The 18365-nt window shown below is 43.7% G+C and overlaps 1 protein-coding gene across 1 annotated transcript in view; it reads left to right on the forward strand.

Annotated features, from left to right (window-relative positions):
• LOC135914446 (transmembrane protein 214-like) overlaps positions 1-16249 on the forward strand; it is a 29860-nt gene extending 13611 nt beyond the window's left edge. The window contains exons 7-12 of the mRNA XM_065447306.2: positions 3428-3667; positions 8779-8905; positions 10478-10574; positions 11501-11669; positions 14026-14177; positions 15610-16249. Coding sequence (XP_065303378.2) covers positions 3428-3667; positions 8779-8905; positions 10478-10574; positions 11501-11669; positions 14026-14177; positions 15610-15727 — 903 coding nt within the window. The 3' untranslated portion in view covers positions 15728-16249. The remainder of the gene's footprint in view (positions 1-3427; positions 3668-8778; positions 8906-10477; positions 10575-11500; positions 11670-14025; positions 14178-15609) is intronic.
• Positions 16250-18365: the final 2116 nt, after the last annotated feature.

The raw sequence follows: 18365 nt of genomic DNA on the forward strand, positions 1-18365 counted from the left end.
ACTGAATAAAGTAACCTTGGTGCAAAATTTGTGTGAGCACAAATCACACAACCTTCCTTTAAGGCTGCTAGAATATATGTGCAAGTACACACCTGTATATCCAACGTTGGCTTCTTGGTGCTGAAATGTTCATCACTGTTGTCCTACTTACTGCCCCTTCACAGACAAACCTTATTTCCTGTGGTGACCATAGTTATCACTCTCTTCTGGCTGTCATAACCCTAATCCCTTCGTGTTGCATGACTGAACTTAATCTTCCTTCTTGGAACTTGGATGCAACGTCTGTATCATAGACTATTCCTTGGGTCCCGTTGTTCTAGACTGTACCTTTAATTATTGCACCACATAGTGATTCCAGGATGGTCATTGCAGCTGCCTGCATATACTAAACTTCTTCACTGGAAATAGTACATCAACGGCTAAGGAAAAAATATTTTACTGTATTTTACAATAAACACATTCCCTTCCATCCCAGTCTACTTTTAGGAGATAACCCACTTGTAGGAACCTCATCTGTTTTTAGTTTTTTGAAACACGCAGCGATCCTAAACGAAATATAATATATCACAGAACTACTAATTCTAAAAATTCTTACCCAGTTTTTTCATGCATCTTATGATGCATCTCACCCATTTTCTCAGTCCTGAGAAGAAGGCTGAGGTCTCCATTTGATTTGTTGGGCTCCTCAGAGTCCTTGTCCGGACAAGGACTTTCGCTGAGGATACCCAATTTTTGAAATAAGTTATACCATGTGTTTGGCGCATGATAGCTTGAGTTGCTTATGTGCCATAAAACCCAATACAATACAATTCTGTACAGTGTGTATTGTACAGTGGCAAATATATGAAAATTGAAACAAAAGATGTGAGAAACCACTCAAACTATCAGTCACTATTTCTGAAAGCGAAAATGTGCCACCAGCTTGAAGCTGCAGCTAGTGAGAGTTTGAGCGCCACTAGCCTAATTCTAGTGCACCTAGTGACAACGTGAGTATTGTGTGGCAGCAAAATGAAACTTAGATACAGTAAAACTCCATTATATTGAAGTTGGAGGAGCCAGAATTACTTTATTATATCCATTACTTCGTTATATTGATTATTGCATACACAGCACTGTGAATCTCTATGGGCATTTCAAGGGGAATTTCACTTACTTCTTTACATCCATTATTTCATTATATCCCATTTTGTTATGAAGAGGTTTGACTTTTTCTTGCATGATGCCTCCAAACCAGCATAACGCAATGCTCTGTACTGTCATTCTGCTCCTCTAAAAGGTAGGCATGCTTAAGTGGACAAATTTGTGGTGATTGATACAAGTTTCTCACAAGGACTGCATTGATGTGCGTATTGCCCCTAGTTCTCGACGCCTATGAATATCCAGCAAAGCCCAGGTCAAACACTTGACCTTCCTGTGTCCATTGTCCTGTATGAGCGCTACAGTTCTACCATGAATAATTACCAACTCACCTAGCTTTCAGTTTTTCTTTTTGCTAAAGAGAAACACAGAATAAGTTTAGAGTGATAAAGCAGTCTTTAATTTGAAAACTCTTTTCATTAATTTTGTGGCAATAAATTGATTATTAGAAGGGAAAATAAAGGTAAACGTTAGATATCTAAAAAAGTTTCAAAGTATTTCATCATGTTTTGGTCATTGTGGCTTAGTAAAAGCTTTTGAAACTTGCCAAGTTAAGTGTTTGGCTTTATTCTACAATACAAAGTAGTTCATCTTTGGTGATAAAAATTAACTAGGCCCAAGCAAATACCATGAAAATTCATGACATCAAGGTGGCATCACTACCCATGCTTTCTTGCATCTTTTCTGACTTACCAAACCTCTCCTTAGAGTAACCCCCGTATGCAGAAATGCAACTTAAGTCGAAGCACATGCTTGACTTGATTTAGATGACGCCTGGCGTTAACGTGCCCAAAGACGCTCACTGCGTTTCCTTCGGTGCGTTCCCGATAGGCGTCACTTGGATCTAGTCAAGCATGGGCTTCAACTTAAGTTGCATTTCTGAATACAGGGGTAAGAGTGGCTTTTTTGGTATTGTACAGGGGTAATCTAATAATGTAGAAATGTTTTTCTCTTTACTACTTTAAGGCAAGGATTGCGATACATCGTGCATGCTACTTTGCACATGCTGCATAAGGGCATGTGCACCCTCATAGGTTCATAATAATATAGCATGGTGCCTCTATTGATGCAATACTGTTATTTTCTTTCATTAGTGTTATGCTGCTTTCTTTCTGTTTTGTAAAAGCTTTTGTGAACAGAAGGCAAGGGCAGATTCTATGCAGCACTTTGGGGATAACCTCCCTTAGCTGGCAAACAGGTCTATCGCCCCCTGTCTTGTTTGACCTCCAACATGTTATCTAAGACATCCCGAGCCTTGGGCAGTGGTGCAACGCTCCAAGTGATAACTGCCAATAGTTGGCGTTTTGTGGACATATTGTAATCTTCCTTTTGTTCTATGTATCTGTCTTTCTTGCTTGTTTGTTTTTTCAGTCTAACTGAGGCCTTTCAGCACTTTCCCAACTGCTATATCATTTTGCAGTACAAGCTTGACACAAAGGCAAATAAACAATTTAGAATAGGAACGAGGTGTAATGATGGAAAAGTGCATGCGATGTGCTTTAAGTAATTATACTGTGACGAATGGTTGAGCCGTTTGTGTATATATCTTAGGGTCATGTTGCCATCATAAATGAAGTGTGTTACTTGTATTGAGACTGTAGTCACACAACATGGGTGCTTGAACTGCATTGCATATTAAAGGGATTATTGCCACTGGCTGATACATGGTAAGTTCAAATACCAAAGTTCAATGCATGTAAGTTGGCTCAACTATAGAACACTTCTTTTAGGTGGAAGTGGCAAATTCTGACAGTGGGTTCTTTAAAAGAGAGGGAGGACTTTGGTGATCTCGAAAATGTGCTCCCTTGCCAACTTAGAAACCACTGTTCTGCACCTACCATGACCAAGATTGACCTCACTCTCACCTTGTAACCTCTGCCTGGTCTTGAACGCATTCAGCATAGTGCAGTTATACTCACCAACTTTGTCCAGTGCAGTGAAAGCTAGGTCTCATGTTAACTGCACAGTAACGAGAGCCAGCTGTAAGGAGGAGGGCACATTCAACGTGCCAACTGGCACTTCCATTCAGCCAATGTCCCATGGTGGGTGCTTAGAGGGGGGACAATGGAGGAGTATTTTTCTCTAGTTCTCTTTTCAGGTTACATTACGCTACCTATAGCTTTCACTACTCTTGTGTGGAGTTGGTAACAGGGTATATAGTACATAGTCACAGAAGCGTGTGCATCCTGCTCTTCCATTGTGTCTATGTACCAGGAGCACTAAACTGAACGGCTTCATGATGACATTCCAAGCCCAAATGACAACCTTGGTTAATTGGTGTGCCGTGCAGCTCCTGACCAGTCTGGAGGAGTGCCTCTGCCGGGACCCCGAGTGCCTATCGGTGTGGCGGCAGCTCTTTGAGCGCCAAGCGCCTCAGTCCATGCGGCTGCTGCAGCACCTGGAGACAAAGGACGCCTGGCGCCGCTTGCCTCGCCTGACACAGCGTCGTCTGCAGGCCACCCTGATCTCCTGGCGCTCTACCACACCGACATCGGAGGCTGCCCTCAGGGACGCCCTCACCCAGTGCCAGGTAATTATCAACAGGAGAGCCACGAGCTTCTGGAAGATTTTGGATACTACTGCACCAGTATGAAACGTGAACTTGGAAAAGCTAAACAAGAAAGCACATTTCCCTTCCTTCAAATGCTTAGTGGGTGCATGGTGCTGGTGCGATTCATTCACAGACTCATCTTGGGGCTAAAGTGTGTTTGACATCTGTTTGCACAATACTTACTTGAAGTGAGCTAAAGGAATACGGCGAAATGCATGGCAAGCTGAACTAATGCGTTTGGCTCCTAGTTTGTGGCAGGTTGTCTTTTCATCCACTTTCATTTCCGTTTTCGTTACAATTTTTACATTTCAATTAAAAGTGCATTTAATTTGGTCTGTGTTTTCCATGGCTTAATTGTCTGTTGTCTTAATGACTGGTATCCACCATGTTGTCACGCTAGCCATACAAACTATGCAAAATCCACGTAGCAAAACGCTGACATAGGTGGTACGTCAGTGTGACGTCACAGGTTGCAAAGCATTTCTCTTCATTTTTTTTTCTTTTTTGACCATTCTGGTTCAGTAAACGTTTCCTAATTTTCTTTTGCTATTTTAGGATATGATGTAATCCATCTTTAGTGATAAAAATTAACTAGGCCCGAGAAGACGGCATCAAGATACATGATGTCGCAGCAAGTTGGTGCAGGAATAATAAGCCGGTGTCACTGCCCATTTTTCGTTCTTGCTTTGTTTCTAGCATGCCAAGCGTCTTCTTGTGGTGAGAGTGGTTACCCAGCTGGTGCACCATTACCAATTGACCCTTTTTCTGCTTCAAAAAGTTCCATTTGCTGTCACAAATGCGCAATTTAAAGCTTGCTGCTGCATGTGTCCATTTCATTTTCTGCTAGATATGGCACCAAATTTCTATTGGGGCTCGCGCAAGAGATAGAGTAGTTTTTGCACTAAGTTTGCCACTGAACATGATGCCGCTGTCGTAGTTGGCTATCCATTAAACATGGAGCAACCGAAAGTGTGCCTCCTGTTTGGTGGATGCAACAACAAAAAAAAGGTAGAGGAAAATTCACAGATGATTACGATACTCCCTAATGTGAAATTTGAGCGCAGTTCTATGGCCGTTTTCTTTTTGCAATATTTTGGCTGGCACAGACAGTCTGTCTCGTGTGGCACGTTCCAAATGGAGTGAAGTGTGCTGCGTCTGCCTCGCTAACCGAGAGATCACGAGAGGCAACGTGTGGGTGATGGGTGGCCACAGTAGCTGCTACAGGCAGACCTCTGCTCATGCAATGCTTTGTTTCCATACAGACGATGTGCGCTACTCTGGTTCCATATCGTAGCCATTCTCATTGCACAGCCCGTCTTGCGCAGCACTACAATTTTCTTCTCATGCTTTCGTTCCACCAATGACGAGAATGGCCCTTTGTTACTAGAGTTACTGTATGACTCCCGCAGGGAGCCAGAGTTGAGCTTCTGTTTTCCACGGGCCACTTCATTCGCCAAGTACAGTAACATGGAACTCTGTATTGCTGCATAGAAGCTGACCTACCGCGACGCCATTCCTCCTTTTGGCCTCGTCAATTCCAGCATCATCACCATCAGCGCAGCGCATTTTGTTGTGTCTGACACACGCGGAAGCTTTTGTGCAGATGCATTATTTTTCTGTGCACAAGTCTAGGTGTGTTTTCATTTCTCAATATATTGGCTGGTGCAAGGCAAACTATGACAATCAAAACAAGTGCAAATGAGACAAAACAGGCATAAACAAGAGCTGATGCAAGCAGAGGATAGTACGAAACGAGCAGTCCAAGCGAAACCAGATACGAGTATGTACACATCAAGTGGTCAGGCAGGTTCACATGACGCCAGTTTCCCATGCTCACGTCACTGGAGGGGCCATTCTCATTGGTCTCCACCGTTTGGGGCTTGCATCTTTCGTCTCCTGCTCCGTGTTCGCTTTTTGATCTTACTCTGTGCTCGTTTGCTCAGTTACAGCGACACTCAAATCTCGCAAGTTGGTTGCAGAATTGTGGAAGCTACACAAATTTTTAGCCAATAGGAAGGTCGCAGTGGCAAAGCCAGAATTTTCGTTCGGGGGGGTGCTCTCATTCCAGCTGGGCCTCCTCCTTATAGAATTTGTCGAAACATCAAATACATGAAGGATAACTGCATTGACATTGCCAAAGATGCTGCAAACGAATTATTGAGCGCCATGCAATGTCAAGACAAGTAAAATATGTATTTTTTCATCAAAGAATATACTCGTATGTCTCAAAAATTGTGCCCATAATAACTGACATAAAGCTTCCATGTTTTCTCTCTATTTAATAAGTAAAGAAAACATCACACCAACTTTAGAACTATATCAGATTGAAACTAGCGAAGCAGTGCATGCCGCTGATATGAAAAATGTAAAGGCCATGAAATTAAAAAGTTGAGGACAAATATTTTAACGAAACTTTGTCATCCAAGAACCTTGTTTACATTTTTGTACATATGCAATGGCCAGGGAAAAATATCAGTGATGCTGTCCTTTGTTTAAATGTACTGTCACCATTGCTGTCAATGGTAGTGTATTGTAATTGCACCGATGTTATAGTCGCAACAGAGAGCACATATAAAAAGCCGTTATGCAAAATATGCGAGGGCGAGTCAAATGAAAGTGTGCGAATGCGAATATATGGCAAACGGGATACCTTATTTAAAAGTACGCCGACGCCGTTGACGCTCGCCGCAGAATCGGGCGATCAAAAAAAAAAAAAGAAAAACTGCGCTCTTAAAAAAAGAGAGAGAGTAAGGGAAAAGCAAAAAAAGAAGAAAAGTACAGGTCCGTTTCGTCGCGCTTTTAGTCACGGTCGATCTCGTTTGCACCGTTTCTCGCCACTGACCGTATACGGGCGACTGAAAGCGTAGTCCGGTTCGCCGTCCTGATATTTACGCTTTCTCCTTCACGCGGATCCCACCGAAGAAGCGAGGACGGGGCTGGTTCACTGACCCGAGCCGTCTGTCGTAGGCTTTTCCGGGTCTCACTCCACGTTTCTGCTATCTCTTTTCTTACCCTCCATTGCATTCACGCTGCGATACCGCTGACACCCAACGCCTCCGCGGTGGCAGTCGGCGGCCCCATCGAGACGGTACACGTTCAATGTACTTTATCCAAAGTTGACTGAAGTTATGAACGAGACGCGTAGTTCTGAGCGTGACCTCCGAAATTTTTTGCACGAGGCAGTCATAGAGAAAGGCCGAGAGGTCGCATAGAGCGCGCAGCAGCGCCAAGTCTCGATTCCTCTCCATGCTCTCCTATAGAGAACTATCTGCTCTGCTCTAAACTATCGGGGTGCGGAGTCTACCGATTGTGGTGGCACCTGCCTTGATTGAGTGGTCCGACACCGATCTCAGAGGCTGTGCTCCTCGTGGCTGCGGTTAGACAAGTTTTATTTTGCGCTTATAGGTGGCGTCAAGGTCAGCTAGCTCGCGAAGATTGTTCGGGCGATACGGTAAATTCTGAAGCTGGATGTAGCGCCGAGTTTGACAGCGGCCGTGGCTTGACTACAGGTGGACCCATGCGGAACGGGATGTGGAGGATGGCGTTGCAAATGTAAACAAACGAGCGCGCTGCAGATGGCAGCACCATCTCGGCGCGTCGTCGGGGTCGTCGGAGGCCGTGCGTCGGCTGCTGCTGCGGGTCGTACCTGGTCGTACCGTGGTCGATAGCGGGCCAGCAGGCGCCTTGAGGTCTGATCGCGGTGGGCGTTCGAAGTCGCGCTCCGCGAAGCGTGTGCTTGTGTTTAATTGCTCGACGGAACCGGGTTGGCAGAGATCGCCGCAGTTGCGTCGCAGCCCCGGGCACCGATGACTACCGAAAGCAGCTGCCGCATGCCTCGAGGAAAATAAGGAAAGGTCAGTGTTGGCGGTGTGTTCGTGGTCGCAGCGGTGCGGGTTTTCGCAATCGTCTTCGCCCAGCCGATATCGGTGCCCTTGCCTCCGTCGATCGAACTAAGTGCTTTACGCGATCCCTGTGATAGCGCCGGTTCTCTATGAAAGCGCGGTGCTGCTTCACCTCAATGCACCGGTATTTCATGGGTTAGCATTGAGGGAAATAATATATATAAATGCGACTCCCGTGGCGTATGCAAATGTTCTGCTGCGTTTCTTTCCTGTCGCACCTCGGTGATGTCCATGCAGTTGTTATGTGGCAGCAAGCCAAGCGGTGCGCGCATAGCCTTCGGTATGACGTTGTTTCGCCATGTCCTTTTGCTTTACTTCCTTTTTTACGCTGGGAGTACTCATTGTTTGCCGTTTTCAACGTGAAAATAAAAAAAAAACAATACGTCCTTTGTGTGTCTGTACCAGGAAAAGTCGGTTTTGTCTGCGCTGCAAGGCATGTTTGCTTTACCTGTTGTGTTTTTAGTCTTCTCTCTCTATCCTCGTGCATGTGAATGATTTTGTTTACCAGATTTTTTTTTCGCTCGTGACGTCATTATCAGGTGGCGAGAAAGCTACACTCTTTTTTCTTTCCTTTATATGACAAATTTCCGCGAAATGTTATTAGCAGTTGTCACTGTCAAACACGATATAGAGGCTCGCTTTCATATTTCTGTCAGTTTGGTGGTAGTATTAGGTTGAGAGGTACGTGTTGTATATTATTCTGCGTTTCTACTTATGTGTGTGCCCGTGGGGAGAGCCAGTGACAGCCAGGTCCTGTCTTTTTCGTAAAAACGAGATGCCAAATACAGCCACCAGTAAAATGTCTGCAAGTCCAGATTTATCTGAAAGACATTCAGCACACATGCCATTTCAAGTACATGGTGGCAAAGTATTGCACCACTGGTTTCAAATATGCATTGGTATGGAAATAAGTGTATAATGAATTGGGGGAAGGGGGAAACTTTTTCTTATGTGTCAGAGCATGTCGAAAGGTCAATCGACAGTTCAATGAGCGGTAGAGATCTTTCATAATTTTTTCCCATTTGTTTGGTCAGTATAATACATCATATTTGGCAAGGTTCTACAAAAGTGTAGATGAAGCTTAATTGGCATTGCCAGTAAGCACTTCATGTTACGCTTAAATGGTATTCCCCTGTTGTCCCAGTGCTGCTCCAGTGTTGCCTGATAATTCCACTGCTTGGTATGCAGGCACTTGAGCGCAAGATGGGTGGCCAGGGCTTCCCGTGGATTCGGCTACTACTAGCCACTCTTACGTTGGGTGTTGGTGGTGTCATTTTCTGGGATATCCGGCTACAGCACGGTGGACGCTTTGAGGGTAAGTGTTTTTTCATTGGCTGTTAGTATAGAGGATTCTCCTGGAGCAACAATGACATTGTTTTCTGTGGTAGATGTGGTTGCATAGTTTTTAATATAGTGAGTAAATAAAATAGTTCTTCTTGCAAATATGAATGCACTTCTAATCTAGTCTGTGTGATTTGGAATGCTTGTCACTTCACTATTTGACCAGAGATCTGACATGATTTTGACTGCAAATAAGTCTGCTTGTAATTTAGTGCCAATGGAAATGCTGGGACGACCATTGTGAAGTACCTACCTGCAAACAATATTAAAACAATTGCACACTCATGAGTTTAAGTGGTGAGGTTACTCTAAACAACAGCAACGAAAGGAATAGGTGCATAGTTATTGATAATTTAAAGGGAGAGGATAGAATTGTGAGTGTGCACTGTAGTGTGGCTACTCCAATTGATTCGAACAGTTTTTCGATGGTGCAATGCATCATAATGCAGTGTGCAATACATGAAGCACATTTTGAACTTTGATGATGATTGCAGTACATTTTGTGGTAATAGTATCTCTGATTTATTTTCCATTTCTTTATTTCCGTAAAAAAAAATTCATTTCACGTACACAAATCATTGTTGTACCCTATAACCATTGCATCTAGTCACGGTCCATTTAACAAAATACATATATTTCATTAAACAATGGCATGGAATATTGAGTGTGACAGTAGTAGGGGAAAAGAGAGTATGGCTGTTGTTTCAGAAACATGTTACGACAATTAGGGCCAACTTTTTATTACAAGTAGTCTCACAGAGGACCTTGTATGCAAGGCTGCAGAAGATTTAAACCTGGTGCAGATGCCCTTATTTTTTCTTGTAACAATTTTAGGAATTGAAAATTTTCATTTCCAAGAAATTCCTAAGCTAGACGCTTGGTGGGAAGTTATTACTCACAGCGTCAGTGTGCATGGAAGCTTTATTAATACTGTGGGACATTGCTGTAGAAATAAATGTGTACTGAGGCTTGGTTAACTGAGCAGAGATTAGCATAGAAGAATAAATAAAGAAGGAAAGAGCTACGCAGTAAGAATGTTTTAAAGAGAAGGCCATGTAGTCGCTCAGGTGCGCACACAACAAAGAATCAATGAAAAGAGACATGCAAATTTTTTTTTGTGCAATGCCATGAGATTGCTCCGAAGGTCCTTTCAATGAAGTACCCGTTTCAATGCCTTGCAAAGCTGGGATCATATACAATAATGACTGTAATTGGCAGCTAATACTGGATTTGTAAACATTTGCCAATCATGTTCCTTGCTTTGTACTTCAAAAATTTTCACTGTGAACTAACCTGATACAGGCGGGAGGAATCGAGGTTTCTAACTAAGGTTAGTAAGTGTACTATTGGTTTTTATGTGGAAGCTTTATTTCATACGAAAGCTGAAATGAACATGTTTTTACCTGTCTGAATTGCATCTTTTTTAATGTGACTGAATGAGCACTGACACAACTGAAGGATCCTGAAAGAGTGGACAGCCTAGTTTGTGAATACTGTGGCTGCATGTAAAAGAGTGCAGCAAAATGTGAGTGTGTGTTCTGTTCAGGTTCTGGCACACACGCCCTGCTTAAGGACACTGGCCTGCTGCCAGCTTGGCAAAAGGGCTCCAAAGAGGCGGCCATCTACTTGCACCAGGGCTCTGTGTGAGTGCATTGCCACCGTCTTGCAGAGCGACACTGGTGTGAGGCCAGACTACACAGATAGCTGAGGATATTTGTTGTGAAGTTTAACTTTTTCATGTGCTGTGTGTACAGTTGTGCATGCCAAGATAGCGCGTGAGAAGCAAGACCATCGTTGAAAACGATATTTTAAACACTAATGTCAGATACAACTTGGAACACTTCTAAATCGGATATGTGCTGCAAACTTGAATAATAGGTGCAAAGCATTTTAGTGAAGTGCATCAAGACAGCAAGTTGGGCCAGTTGGTTGGGATTCATAGTAAGGTTCGTTAGAGCGCAACTCAAGAGAAGGACAAAAGAAGGTATAAAAGCGCCGTATCATTGTTTTATACCTTCTTTTGTCCTTGTCTTGTGTAACGCCGTGTAGACAAACACGGCGCTGACAGCGCCGTGTTTGTCTCTTCTTTTTTCTGGTCCTGTCGTCTAGCGCTGTTTGAATGTTATTGTTACCAAGGGACACCAACTCGCCCAATCCGCTGCCCTTCTGGATTTCTCTTGGACTGATGAGCTTGTTTACTTGTTATGGTTTACAGACAGCAAGCCCAAGATTGTGTGGTCCTTTCTGTTCCTTTTGTGTGTCTGTTTTATGTGCCATTCGGCATTTCTGTTGCTCTTCTTGCTCTGGTTGTGTCTATGCTTTGTACATCTGCCTCGTCATGTTGTACTTACGTAAATAAAGTAACATCCTGTTGGATAGGACGAATAGAAGGAAATGGTTGAGTTCAGAAAGGAAACAGATGAGAAACTGATTCCTTCTGCTTACCCTGTCCCTTGCACTGTTAGTCTATTTAGCAGTAACACGTACTAACTAGCCCTAGTTAGCAGTCCTTTGCAATTCGTACCTTTTCATACTGTGAAGGGGAAAATGACCGTGTGTCTTTTTGCAGGTGGGCTGCCGAGAAGCTGCCAGTGTGGTATGCGGAGGCGAGCCGCCGGCTCGGTCCCCCCCTAGAGGCTGCATGGGAGAAGCTTGCAGAGCTGACCGTGACCGTATGGACAGCTAGTGAACCCCTCCGCTCGCAACTGCTTGTCCACACGCATAGCCTGCTACTCTGGGTGAGTGCTGCTGTTGTTGCTCTTGTGTTTGCGTTACAGTGGCTGGCCACACAAGCTTGTGTGGTGATAGCTGAGCCCACCCACCTTACCCCTTCTCCCCTTTAGAAGAACCCTACCTATATATACTGTGCTGGGGAAAGCATATGTCGCCATGAAAAAACAAATCTGCTTGTCGAAATGTTGCCTCCTGCTTTTACCTTGTTCTCGTTTTGCTCATAGTCTTGAATATTCATCTCCCGCCTTCCCCGTGTTTTCTCTGGATAGCTGAGCATGTGCATCCCATGGACAGCTTTTATGTGTATGTTAAATTGTAATTGCGTTACATTTGGTTTTCTTTGGCCATCGTGAGCATTTCACTGTGGAGCAACGATGAATGCACTGATGATGATGGACACAGTGCTATGAGAAGTCTCTACATTCATGATCATAGGAAAGCTTTGCGCCAGGTAAAAACAGCGAATTATTATACAGTCAAACTGATATAATAATAATTGATAAAATGAATTAGCTTCAATAACAAAAATCTAAAATGTCTCTTGTCAATATCAGCATGTAATAAGTACATGCTTGTAACGAATATTGATATCACCATCATCACCGGCCTACCTTATGTCCACTGCAGTACGAAGGCCTCTCCCTGCAATCTACAATTACTTCTGTCATGCGCCAACCGATTCCAACTTGCGCCTGTGAATTTCCCAATTTCATCACCCCACCTTGTCTTCTGTTGTCCCTAACAGCGCGGTCATGCACGAATTCATTGTAATGAGATTTGACTGTGCTGGGCTCTAAGCATATTGAGTACAACAGGAATCGTCATTTCGGAAGTTGAGCTATTCCCAATGCAGGACTGATACTTGACACTGGTAGTGAAGAGATGTTTTAGGTTGTACCAGGAGGTTTGCCCACGAAAGAAGGTTCTGTAAGGCACAGACTTTAGAAAGAGAGTTCTGCTTCCTTAAAGGAGTCTAGATTGCTGAATACCCAGCCTCATAAAGCCTACACTAACAATAGACTTTGCACACTCACTCAAGTTAGGGGCTTCACTGTATGCGCTTTGCTCTTTTTGTGCATCTATTAAGTGATGCATGCCATGCACGAGCCTGAAAGAGCTGTGGTTTTAAAAGGAACAGTATGAAAACACCCAATTAGCAGATGTTGCTTTTAGCCTGTAGCTGCCCTTAGAAAATCAGATAGTATGGATAAAAGAAATTAACTTTCTCATAAGGTGTACGGAAGGCAAATTTGCTGCTTCATTATAGGAATGCCTTGTTACAGGCATTGCTTTCATCTCTTGTTTTGCACTAGTCAAATATAGTGTAGCATTGTACAGAACCTTTTCTCTACGATTTGTTGAAAAGATGTGGAAAATCTGTAGAAAAGATGCTACAGAAAGTGGATGCCTGAACACACTTTGGGTTCCTTTTTCATGCTTATTTCCTTATTTAATGCTCTTTTCCTTCTTTGCTATGTGGTCTTGTTTTGTAACAGGGAAGTTTTCTGTTTTGCTACCAGCTCTCCTGTGTACACATATGCAGACTGGGCTTTCAATGTTACTGTTTGCACTATTGAGAGTAATTAACAGTGATTTACAATTACCTGCCAGTACTACTTTTTCATTAATATGGTGCTATGCTGCATGGAAGCAATAATGAACAGAGCCCACTTATTGTCATGCATAGACTGATATGGTGATGAATTTGACATTTTACAGTGCAAGGGCATGCACAGATTAAATGGGCACTATAGACACACACTAAATCACTTTTGACTGATGAAGTGTTCATTCAAAACATTGTTTTCATTAACTTTGCAGTAACAGGCTGATTATTAGAAGATAAAGTAAGGGTGAAAGTTACTACTGTATTCTTTAATTTCTTGCCCAAACTTTCGCACTGGTAGGGGAGTTACGTCACAGATATAAATTTTCATTTCTTATTTTTCTATTTGTGCCGTTGAGGCTCCGTAAAAGTTAAAACTTGCTAAGTTCAGTCTTTGGCTTTTTTAGAATACACTGCAGTGTATATTTGATCATTAAAAAATGAACCACACCCCAGCAGACATGGTCAAAATCCATAACATCATGGTGAGCTGGTTCGAGAGCTTGCGAGGCATCGTTGCTACTCATCTTTCATATTTGCGTCTTTTCTGGCTTACCAAGCCTCTCCTCACAGTAAAAGTAGCTTTCTTAGGGTTTTACAAGGGTAATTTACTAATAAAGCTCTCATTTAGCGCCTCTTTAACATGTTGGTGTGCTGTGGTTGCCGCAGCCTGTTGCACACTTAACTGCCAGGAAATTTGCGTGTTGCGTTGGCAAGTGTAAGTGATGATGTGTGATGTGCAACCACACTCGCAGGGCAATGACTGGGTCCCAGTGTGCATGGCAAGTGTGCTAGGAGCAGCACACGAGACATGGAGAGTGGTGGGCAGTGCCGGGGGCTGGCTGCTAGAGCATGTAGTCCATGGTGCCCGCATCTCAGCCATGTGGCTCACCGACAACTTGCTCACGTGAGTTGTCTTGGGTGTGACACATACACGCCCAAAGGTTTTTCACGTCTGTTGGTGTCCACTGAGGACTACAAAGGCATGAAATACACCTACTAAATGTGCTGGAGTGCCAATGACTACATAGTTAAAGGGACACTAAAGGAAAGTATTAAGTTGAGTTAGATCGACAGAGTACGGTATTCATGTAGAAGTCTATCATCGTTTTCTTCATGCAACGTCTCAATATTTTGCCCAGGAAATTGCCATCGAAAGTCTCGTCAAAGGACCCACTGCTGCTTTTTAATTTGAACCGCCTGCGCCAAAGCAGAGGACTTGGCGTCTGGTGACTGCCCTCTATGCCATTGTTATGTCTTTTGTAGACTCTTTATTTAGCTCTATATAGGAAGTGTACTGCTCGGTGGGTGTAGGTGTTCAGGTGACGTGAGTCACTTTGTGGCCCTGCTTGGGTTCAAGTTACCAGTTACTGTCATTTGAGCCTCCACTGCCGGAGCCCTGGGCTGCAGGCTGTTGTTAACAGAAAAAAGAGATGCTGTCTGCTCTCTGTGCTGAGGTCCTTACGCTACACATAAGAAGTACCATAGTACCACTCCAATTTCCTATTTTTGCCATTTACTCGCTTACAAAAGCTTTTCTTCTTCATTACAAACACACTTGCAGTGTGTGACTTCCTTATTGCAGAAGCATAACCTTTCAATCTAGGTCGACTTAATTATTGCCTTTAGTGTCCCTTTAAAGAAGTGGTTGTGCAGTAACACTGGAGCAATGTGAAGGGGGACAATGTGGATAGAGTGACAATGAATGAAGCAACCTAAAAAAGAAAAAAAGAAACCAGTTGCAGTGTATAAGGACATGTCTGTGTAATGCAGAAAACTCATTTCAGTAAAGCTAAGTTGATTTGTACTATGTTTGCATTGCAGGAAATCGTCACAAATCTGATTGTTGCATACCATCCATACTGAGGTCTGCTTATCACTGGTTTATGCTGAGGCAAAAGGACAGTCCATAAGAAAATGTTTTAAGGCAGGAGTTTGATCATAAACTAAATATTTAAAGAACATGTACTTTTTTATTAGTTTTTGGTGATTAAAACTTGTAGGTATATGTAATGCTATAGTGCCTACTTCGAATATGAGGCCTATTTGTATCTTGCTCATTTGCTACAAATATGCTAGTTTTGTGTATCTTCTGGGAAAATTAGCGAAAGGTCAATTCCTGAGATTTTGCTGAAGAGGGTATCAGTGGCTTCTGTAAGGTTTTCGTGTGCACTTGTGGTGTAGTTTTGGCTAGGTTCATCAATGTGCAGCTAAGGCCAGCACAATCTGTGCAGTGTGATCTCACCATAATGTCGAGAAGTGCCTGTATAATTGCTTGACTTCAAGTGCCTTCTTGGTGTTTATTCCTGTAGTAATTTTTTGTCGGACCAACTGTGCAGGGGACCTTGGTCATTGGAAAAATTGCAAAGTCAGGCGGTGGAGTTAGTATCATCTGCACAGAATCAAGCTCAGGTGGCACTCCACTGGCTTTGGGATCGGCTTGGCTCGGCCCAGTGACCCCAGCACCCTTGCTGCTCCCCATGACGTTCCTGGAACTTGTTGTCCCCTAGCACGTGCACATTATGAGCACAAGCTATTGGGGTACTTTACCTGACAAGCTGCCAATTGAGGCTGCTGCCATTGCACTACACTGGTGGCACTCTGAGGGACTCTGCAGTGTGCTGTGTGTGATGGCCCTCATGCACGTTGTTTCATGGGACGATCTGACGCACAGCGGCCATGTATGGCGCAGCGAAAAAGATAGAGCTGTGGTTTTAGGGGGGTGTTGGGGACCAAGAAAAGCCATGTTGACACCAGTGCTGAGGTCGAGGAGAGGTGTGTTGTCAACTCTGTGGCCAACCCTTGCACAGCAGGAGCATGTCACGCAAGCATCCCTTCGTGCAGTCTAGTTGACCTGGCTTCTTTTGGCCACGTGCTTGCCAATGGAGCAGAGTTCAGCAGCTGTGCACTCATTTTCTTTGACATTTTCTCCTTTTGTGGTGCCTTGCAGTGCTCCAATAAATGATGTTTCTGTTGGCATGTCCTGTGTTTGTCGACTGTGCTTGCATGGGGAAGCTTCCCTCTCCTCCCGTTTACCAGTGATATCAGACATAATGGTCCACATTGTGAGCAGGAACAATGTCTGCTTGCGTTACATGTTGTCTGGCAGGCATATCAGGCCAGACTGTGCTTTCTTGAGCCTTGGTGGGCACATTTAAATCAAGTGGGCAGACAACCTACAAGACAAGACAACCTAAAATCTTGACACCCCTTAAGAACTATCTGAACTCGGACTGTGGAATACAAATTTTGATGACCTCAGCTGTCAAATGTCCCAACATCGGGTGCAATGACGAACGTCCCACAAAGCAGTGATAGGACATGACTTAAATGTTTCCACTGAGTAATAAAGATTCCTTTCTGAGCAAAATTTGTGCAGGTGCAGTTCATTTTTTGTAGATAAGGCAACATTTCAGCTAAAGCTTTTTAATAGTGATTAACTGAATATAAGGTTCTTTCGATAGCAAAATTTACGCAGGTCCAGTTCTTGTTCGCTGTAGATGATGCTGTACAGCTAAAGCTCTTTAACAATGACTGGCTGTGGCACTATATTGTGAGAGGCTTATGTGCTAGCTATGTTAAACAGAATTACCCAATGCAGTTTGGGCATAGGCATCTGGCTGGTTTGAGGCATTGTGGCATAGCCATACTCTGGGTGTTCAATGAACAAGTATGCTGTGTGCACCCCTCTGTATAGCCTGTTGCAATGGGAGCATCGCTGTTCACAAATGTGCACGTGATTTCGATTTTGCCAAAGTCATGATGATCTGTCACACAGCCAGTTTCTGAAAACAAGCACGAGGTGGTCTGTTTTAACCAGTTGCAATCAAGCAGCCGTGTGCTTAATGGTAGAATGGCGATGTTGTGACATTTGTACATGTTTGGTTTGTTGACCGCCACAAGACTCAAACACTGTTCAACACTTGTTCACTTTTAGTTCTGGTCGTGGACAGTGCACTCACACTTACACACACACACAAAAAAATGTTATTTGACTTACAATATAATTGCTATAGTTTTTTTTGTAATTGGTTTGCTGACCTATCCACAACTGAAGCTTCTTCAACGTGAAAAGAAGGATGGGCAGTTTCATCCGAAGGGCAAGGGACTAAAAGCTATAGCAAGATCTAGCATTGTGCTCGGGCTCCTAAATATGCGGGGTCGACATGTTGGTGTGATGCAGCATGCGAAGCAACTACTGCTACGCAGTAGCAACAGCGTCATGGCAGCTGCCAGGCGTCTCGCAACACTGACATGAGGTAGTGTTCTTGCATAATATGTAAGATGCTGCTTTGCCCTTTGCAGTGGGAAGGTGTATGGACACCCTGACACATAGAAAGACCCGCTGTGGTGGCGAAGTGGCTATGCGTTGCGCTTGCGCATGGGATGAAATCCCAGCCACAGTTGTTGCCACATTTCGATATGTGGCGGAGTGCAAAAACTGTAGCATGCATCGGGTCCACGTTAAAGGGACACTAAAGTGAAAAATGGTTTCTTCTGCATCAGTAAATTACTGCTGTAGAACACCAAAAACACCACTCGTATAACGATAAGACGTTTGGTAAGCTAAAAAAAGCGCAACAATGAAATACGGGTGGCGACGCCTACTTAAGTTACCGCACCTGGGGGCTGCGACGTCATGGATTTTGATGACATCTTCTAGAGCCTACTAATTATATATATCGGTACAGATTGCCTACATTGAGTTCTAAAGGAACCAAATACTAAATATCACAGGTTTCGGGAACCTTTATTCAGCCAACGTGGCCCAAATGCAATAACATACTTTGGAATCCCTGACGTCCCACTGAGGTACCGGCGCTGGGGTTTCGGTGCGAAATTCAAATACTGATACTTGGACCTTCATTTTCTCATCTAATAAACTATTTTTTTTTTACTGCCTGCAGGGTTCTCAAACAATGCTTCGTTAGTCTAAACTGATTTATTGTTTTGCTTTAGCGTCCCTTGAAAGAACCCCAGGACATGCTGCGTGCACTGTGGTGTGGTATGCATACAGCTGCTCGGCAGGAATGCCTGTGTTCATGTAGGTAGTGGCAGGCAGAATGCTGCCCTGCCGAGCCGACTGAGCAGAGCG

The sequence above is a fragment of the Dermacentor albipictus genome, chromosome 6 (assembly GCF_038994185.2).
Source record: "Dermacentor albipictus isolate Rhodes 1998 colony chromosome 6, USDA_Dalb.pri_finalv2, whole genome shotgun sequence".
In the NCBI taxonomy this organism is placed as follows: domain Eukaryota; kingdom Metazoa; phylum Arthropoda; class Arachnida; order Ixodida; family Ixodidae; genus Dermacentor; species Dermacentor albipictus.